The 7,845-nt window shown below is 41.2% G+C and overlaps 1 protein-coding gene across 1 annotated transcript in view; it reads right to left on the bottom strand.

Annotated features, from left to right (window-relative positions):
- Window positions 1-7,845, bottom strand: part of DGKE (diacylglycerol kinase epsilon) — a 23,745-nt gene that overhangs the window by 10,596 nt on the left and 5,304 nt on the right. Inside the window, exons 2-4 of the mRNA XM_015817226.1 lie at window positions 7,449-7,608; window positions 3,154-3,273; window positions 47-190 (exon numbers count right to left, since the gene is read on the bottom strand). Coding sequence (XP_015672712.1) covers window positions 47-190; window positions 3,154-3,273; window positions 7,449-7,608 — 424 coding nt within the window. The remainder of the gene's footprint in view (window positions 1-46; window positions 191-3,153; window positions 3,274-7,448; window positions 7,609-7,845) is intronic.

Genomic DNA, 7,845 nt, shown 5'->3' with positions numbered 1-7,845 from the left:
GGATAACAAAGAAAAGGGGTTGCTAAAATATTCTGAAACACCATACCTTTATTTTCATGCTATCAATTGCATCCAAGACCCAACCCACCGTGCCATCTCCACCACAAACGAGGACTCTGGCAGAATTGCTAGGTAGCCAGGTGCAAAGCTGGAGTGCTTTTGCTGGAGCTGTTTTGGTTAGGTCAAATACCTAAAAATACATTTTTAAAAGTATTTATTCATGTGACATTATAGAAAGCATTTTTTTTCACAGATTAAATAATGTTTCTACAAATACAGGTTCTGATCTATATAATCTAGTTCAGTCTAGTCTAACTAACCTATTCAATTTAAACAGTGCCCATCTCACCACCTAAGCGACTCTGGACACAAGCCATAAAAAACAGACAGAATTAGAGGCAGAATTAAAAAGAAGGAAGAATAAAATAAGAATAGGGTTAAAAGAGAAATTAAAAAGTGGAGGGTGGGCTTTCAAGCCACCAACCACCTCCAGGGTTGTGTGCCACTCTTTGATCCCCACAACACTTGGCAGAAGGCAAGAGTGGGAGCCAGCCTCGCCTCTGGGGACAAGATATTCCATTAGGTTAAATGAGGTCTATTCATCTAAGCCAGGGCTAGGCAACCTTGGCTCTTTTATGACTCGTGGACTTCAACTCCCAGAATTCCTGAGCCAGCCATGCTGAGGGAAAAGGGAGAGGTTTCTAAGCTGAGTCATGCTGGCTCAGGAATTCTGGGAGTTGAAGTCCACGAGTCATAAAAGAGCCAAGGTTGCCTACCCCTGATCTAAGCCATGGCCTATGACCTTAAAAATGACAGAGGAAAATTATTATTTTTGTTCTATGGATTATTGGAACTTATTCACTGCAGAAGTAACTCTGAGAATCTGAAATCGTTTAAGCATGTTTTCAGGATCTGTGGAACAAGAAACTGAAGGAATAGCAAATTTTTATCATAGCACTGCATGACAGCTCCCAGTTGAATTCAGATAATTAACAGAGGAAGAAACTTTCCAATGGTAAATTGAAGATCTAAGCAAAGGCTTAAAATATATAGCAAAGCATGGAAGAGACAAGTAAAGCACACTTGTTTCTTTTCTTTTTAAAACAGTCAAGAAAGTATTCAAGACAAAAATGGCATAATGGCAAAAGTTGTGATTTAAAAATAAAAATTTAAGGAGTAAGGGTCCTTCTACAATTACTACAGAGTGTACTGCAAGTGCACTCTAATTATTCTGCAGCATTCATTAAAGTTTCACCATCAATGGCACGTTATCCAAGTGGTGAGTATTGAAAGAAAGTGCTATACCAGGCAACCTTGGCTCTTTTATGACTTGTGGACTTCAAAGCTGGCTGATGAATTCTGGGAGTTGAAATCCACAAGTCATAAAAGAGCCAAAGTTGCCTACCTCTGTGCTATACAATCCTTTTGTAAGGAAGAGATTTGCCGTCTTGTGCCATTTTTAAATCTTGTGAGCAACAGGGCTGGTCACAATGTAGTCTTCAAAACAATTGGGAAAATATTTTTCAAATGATATGGCATATTTGCAGAGTGTCATTGTACCGTATATATAAAATGATACCTAATGGTCACTATATTTATTTAGAACATTTATATATCTGCGGAATTCATCCTCAGTGACTCCAGGCAGCTTACAAGAAATAAAACTGCAAATACAAAACCCAACATAACAATTAAACAAACCACTTGATTGTCTCTGTATCACCCTGGGGTCCCTAGGCCTGCTGGCAAAAACTGTATCTTCAGGAAATTTTGAAAGAGTTCATTTAGTGACCATTCAAAGTTACAACGGCACCAAAAAGTGATTTATGACTTTTTTTACACACACAACTCTTGCAGCATCCCCACGATCACATGATCTAAATTCAGAGGCTTAACAACTGGCTCATATTTATGACGGTTGCAGTGTCCGGGGGTCATGCAATCACCTTTTACCACCTTCTGACAAGCAAATTCAATGGGGAAGCTGGATTCACTTAACAACTTGTTACTAGCCTAACAACTGCAGCGCTTCACTTAACAACTATAACAAGAAAGGTCGTAAAATGGAGCAAAATTCAATTAACAACTATCTTGCTTAGCAACGGAAATTTTGGGATCAACTGTGGTCGTGGGTCGAGGGCTTCCTGTATACTAGGAATGTGCAGGGAATGGGATTAATCCAAGCAAAAATGATATGGGGAGTTGGGGGGGGGGAGGAGGAGTATGGAGAATGGGAAAATGCTAAGCAGTTTTCTTGGCAATGACATGTGTCAACATCTGTAGCAGCAATGGCCGTCAAGGAGAAACAAGGAAGAAGGAATGGGAACATACAGAAAAGATCAGGAGGCAGTTCGGCCAAAGAAAGCAAGATCATCATAGAGGGAGGAAGGAACAGAAGGGCTGGTNGGGGGGGGAGGAGGAGTATGGAGAATGGGAAAATGCTAAGCAGTTTTCTTGGCAATGACATGTGTCAACATCTGTAGCAGCAATGGCCGTCAAGGAGAAACAAGGAAGAAGGAATGGGAACATACAGAAAAGATCAGGAGGCAGTTCGGCCAAAGAAAGCAAGATCATCATAGAGGGAGGAAGGAACAGAAGGGCTGGTAAGATAAGGGTAGAATAGGGGTCTTCAAACTTGGCCCTTTTATGACTTGTGGACTTCAACTCCCAGAATTCCTCAACCAGCGTGCCTGGCTGAGGAATTCTGGGAGTTGAAGTCCACAAGTTATAAAAGAGCCAAGTTTGAAGACCCCTGGGGTAGACAGACCAGTGGGATCAGGATTGGGCAGCAGAGAGCTAAAGGAGGGAGAACGAAAGAAAGGAAGGTGGGTGGGCAGATGGCTGGCTGGGCACATTATAGGCTGGCTGGGGAGTTCTGGGAGTTGAAGTCCACATATCTTAAAGTTGATCAAGGTTGAGAAAACCTGCTGTACAGTATCATGCTCATTTCTACACTGCAATGTTATGCATGTTTCTTCAGTTGAATCCATCTTGGCCACAATGATAAAATTCCTTAGGGAGTTTTCAAGTTTCTAACCCTATTTTTTTAAAAAACAAAACAAAACAACTTAATGATGTCTTAAGTTATGTTTGACTTCTTACTTAAGCAACAAATCTAGCTCATCTTCAGTTTCATTGTATCCGTACAATTACCTGAATTGGATTTAATAAGATCTTGAATTGCCCTATCAGGGTTTCCCCCATATTGTTTCCACTCCGAGTATTAACCAGAATTATTACTGGGGTCCAATTTTTTCCATAAGACTCAGATAGCTGCAAAAAAGAAAAAAGAAAAAGAAAAAAAAGGCAGAAGCAAGATATTTAGATGTATATGTGTATCGTCACAAAACAAAACAGCATCACTCTCTTATTTTTCCTTCATGTGGAGAAATTAGCTCTTAAATTGTAAAAGAGAAAGTATCCCTTGCAAATTACTTAAAAATAAATTGCTTTACAATTTGTAGGAAATACCAATTTTCCTGTTCAATGTAAGACTAAAGCATGATTCACATATATGATTTATTCTGAAATATTTTCATATGATTGCCATTTTGAAACAGTCATCAGAATCTATAGCTTGTTAGAACTCAAATATATAATAAATCCTTTCTATGCATTCAATGGTTATATTTGTCCTGGTAGTGCTTAATATACAGGTAAAGATAAGGTGCAAAATTGATCTGGATAAGTCTTTTAAACCACAAGCAAGCTAACATATGTGCCATTTGCACAGATATTGAAATATAAGCTAGAACTTGTTCAAGCAGCCAAGTGGGTACCTTAAAAGCAGGCCTTTCGTTGATAGAGCCATAGTAAAATCAACTTCTACCATTTTTTTCCAATTAACAAGTGGTAACATTTATTTTGTTCCTTGATCTTACTATAGGATGAATTTCCCATTCATTCCAGGAGCAGCTGAGTAAAGCTATAACCTGTATTTTACTGTCTTTTATTGGGGCACTACAGTAGCTGCCACATACCTGTATCAGAGGGATGTTTCAGTACACTATTAACCAACTATTAACTATTAACACTATTAACAAGTGTCCCCAAATTTCACAATGCCACGACTTTCTGCAATGACCGGTGAACCCTCTCTCATAAATAAGACTCATGACTTCCTGGATGTTTTGATTGGGCAAGAAATTGATACACCACTTTATAAAAGATGTATAATTTTCACAATGTTTTCTTAAGCTATTAGAATTATGAACAGAAGTACTGAACTTCATTAATATGTACACTCCTATAGGCATGACTAAGACTTAAGAATGTACTTTTATGTGCTATGCCCAAGGTTACCAGTTTGTAGGAAACCATCCACCAATCATTGATTTCCTTGACAGAGGAGTTAGCTCTCTCTCAAAAATTGCTTTGGGAAGGAATCCTTCCCAAATAAGGAATTCAACACTTAAATTAAGTGTTGAAGGCTGTAATTCCATGCCCACTTATTTGGGAATAAACCTCACTGAACTCAGTGGTTTCCAACTATATGTGCAAGTGAATGTGCTAGAACAGAACTTTTCAACCAGTGGTATGGGTACCACCTGTGGTACATTGGCACCTGGCAGGTGGTACGCGACCATCCTAGAAAAGTGGTAGCGGGGAAGGGGAATGAGCTGAACCGGTAGCAGCACCGCACAAGCCTGAGCGAGAGATGGCTGGAGCTGCAGGGCTGTCAGGGCTCAGCGGAAGCGCCAGGATCAGCGCCAGGCTCCAGCTGAGCCCAGAAGAAGCACCGATCAGCTGGAATGTTGCAGCCTCTCCAGGGTCTTGTGATTTACATTCAGATGCTTGGCAACTGATTCATATTTATGACAGTCACAGTGTCCCAGGGTCATGTGAAGCGACCAAAACCTGCTGCAACCACCTAGCAGACGGGGGGAAGAAAAACCAAACACTCCCCCACCCCACCCCCGCTACCAATCCTCAACAGAAATGCTCACAACAATGAAAACCTCGGACAGGGGTAAGAGTGTTGTTGGGCAGGCAGGCAGGTGTCTTGCTCGGCTGTGGCTTGGGGGGCACTTTTTTCAGTGCCATTGTAACTTCGAACAGTCACTAAGCGAACTGTTGTTAAGTCGAGGACTACCTGTACTTTATCATGTTTTTCTTTTCTTTTTTTTGGTCATCAAGTTTTTGACACCTTGCTAGGCAACTGGTGGTACTCGGATATTGCCATATCCTAAAAGTGGTACAATGGGTGAAAAGGTTGAAAAGCCCTGTGCTAGAAGTCATGATGATTTGATGGTGGAATTGCCAATCAAACATAACAATGCAGAGGAGCTCTCTTCCCTGTTTATATTCCAAAGAAAGGAGGGGACTGTGAAAAGTTAAGACTGAAGATATAGAGATGGAAGGAGAGGTTTGAGGGAGCCTCTGGATTCTAGCCTAGGAGATCCTCCACCTGTCAGGCAGAGTAAAGAAAAATACAGGTAGTCCTCGACTTACAATAGTTCATTTAGTGACTGTTCAAAATTACAACAGCACTGAAAAAAATGACTTATGACCATTTTTCACACTGATGACCGTTCCAGCATCCCCTTGGTCACGTGATTTACATTCCAATGTTTGACAACTGGTTCATATTTATGACGGTTGCAGTGTCCCAGGGTCACGTGATCACCTTTTGCGACCTTCTGACAAGCAAAGCCAATGGGAAAGCCAGATTCACTTAACAACAGTATTACTCATTTAACAACTGCAGTGATTCACTTAACAACCATGGCAAGAAAGGTTGTAAAATGGGGCAAAACTCACTTAGCAAATTTCTCACTTGGCAACATAAATTTTGGGCTCAATTGTGGTTGTAAGTTGAGGACTATCTGTACAGTATTTCCTTCTAGGGAAGCTAAGTATTGATACACTATGGATCCACTATATTATTAAGAAAAGCAGTTTATAACTCATTTAATAAAAGTTATTTAATAAAAGTTAATTTGTTTCTTCCTTTCAATGTTAATAAAGTGACTGTGCTGACCTATATCTTCCTCACATTTTTTCCTAGTCACATTACCTCAGCGGAATAAAAAGTAGAAAAAAAAAGAAAAAAATTATAAATCAGAAAAGAGCTTGGAGGTAATATCAAGATAAATCAATTATTTTTGAGATCTCCCAAATTTAATGGGATTTTGTTTTAGTCTGGAAAAACAAACAGATGGGAAGAAAAGGATACCGTATTTTTCTGTGTATAAGACGCTATTTTTTCCTGCAAACACCCTGTTCAAAAATCAGGTGTGTCTTATACACGGAAAAATAATGGTAACCTCCGCAGCCCAGGGCATGCCTGTGTGGGTTCTTTACATGCCGCTGCCATGCCGCCTGGTGCAGGTGTCAAGCCCCTGTGGGCTTCCCACTAACAGGAGCGGGGAGGAGGCAAGATCGTCGGATGGTGGCGTCCAGAGGCAGCGGATGGGACCAGCAGCATGGATGGCAGCGACAGCCCTTTCTCTCCCTTGTACTTGTATGCTGGCCGGGGACCCTGTGGAAAGCAGCTGCAAGGCCGTCCTGCTTGATAATAGTGGCCGGCCGAACCTCTGGATTTTCCGGCTCAGCTGTTCGGCACTCCGCCAAACAGCTGATTGGTGCGGAGAAACGGCGGGGAGTTTAAAACCTGCCTTCACTTCCCTTGCCTTGCTGTCATGCCGGTGCTCACGCCAGTTTACCAGCATCGGAAGGCTGCTGCTGTGAACTGACTATGCATGCACGTGCGGGATGCTGGTTAGATGGGTGGGTGGTGGGTGGGGCCGACTGGGAGGCATCTAGCTAGAGCGCTGGGAGGTGGTTGCTCCCAACGCTGACTTGTTTGCTGTAAGCTTGGAACCCGTATGCCAGAGTGTCTTATACAAGGGTGCGTCTTATACACGGAAAAATACGGTACCCACAACAGAGTGGTACAAATTAGAAGCGAATGTCCTCCTTAATAAAACAGTCCCACCAATACAACACACATAGTTGAAGAGTCACCTAATTTACCTGCTCTATAAGTACATAAATTATATATTAACCTAATCTTCAAATGTAATATTAAAAAAGCACAGTTAAGACATACATGTTCAACAGAGCAACCCAGTCTATAAAACAAACTATTTTATAGTATGGATAATAAAAGCAGCTTTCACTATCATAAAGATAATGCTTTGAGAACTTTTCTGGAGAAGTTATTTCATACCAAGTTGCCAACAAGCCCCTTATGTAAGTTATAGATTGTACTGATGCAAGGGGGGGACACCTGCCTTCTTTCTTCCAATTTCTCTTCTTTTATTATTTTTCTCAGTAAATTATAGAATTAATCCAATACATGTATCCTATTTCTCCTCTTTGTTTTGGTCTGACCCAGCTCACTGCGTACAAGACCAAACCCGCACAGCCCACTCAGTCAATGTTTCTGATCTCCTGGAAACAGGCATCCCCAACTGGGTCTTGAGAACAAACACAGTAACACTTACCTTGTAGTCATTCATGTGTTTACTTTTACGCATCTGAGAGATTTTGAGCAAGTAAGTTGGGGGGATAATGAGGTTGTGAAACTCTCCCAATTCACACTTCCCATTCTTCAAAGAATTCTGCATACAATCATCATGTACAGTTTGCTGGCACCAAATACACCTGAAAGAAGAACAGTCACAACAATAGTCACAACAAAGAAAGACTGGTTCCATTCCCACATATTTGTTGTTGTTAGTTGCGAAGTCATGTCCGACCCATCATGACCCCATAGACAACGTTCCTCCAGGCCTTCCTGTCCTCTACCATCTTCTGGAGTCCATTTAAACTCACACTTACTGCTTCAGTGACTCCATCCAGCCACCTCATTCTCTGTTGTCCCCTTCTTCTATTGCCCTC

The sequence above is a fragment of the Protobothrops mucrosquamatus genome, unplaced genomic scaffold (assembly GCF_001527695.2).
Source record: "Protobothrops mucrosquamatus isolate PMUCROS unplaced genomic scaffold, P.Mucros_1.0 scaffold565, whole genome shotgun sequence".
Lineage (NCBI taxonomy): Eukaryota > Metazoa > Chordata > Lepidosauria > Squamata > Viperidae > Protobothrops > Protobothrops mucrosquamatus.
The sequence above is the reverse complement of the archived record's forward strand: the minus strand, read 5'-3'. Positions and strand labels throughout refer to the sequence as shown.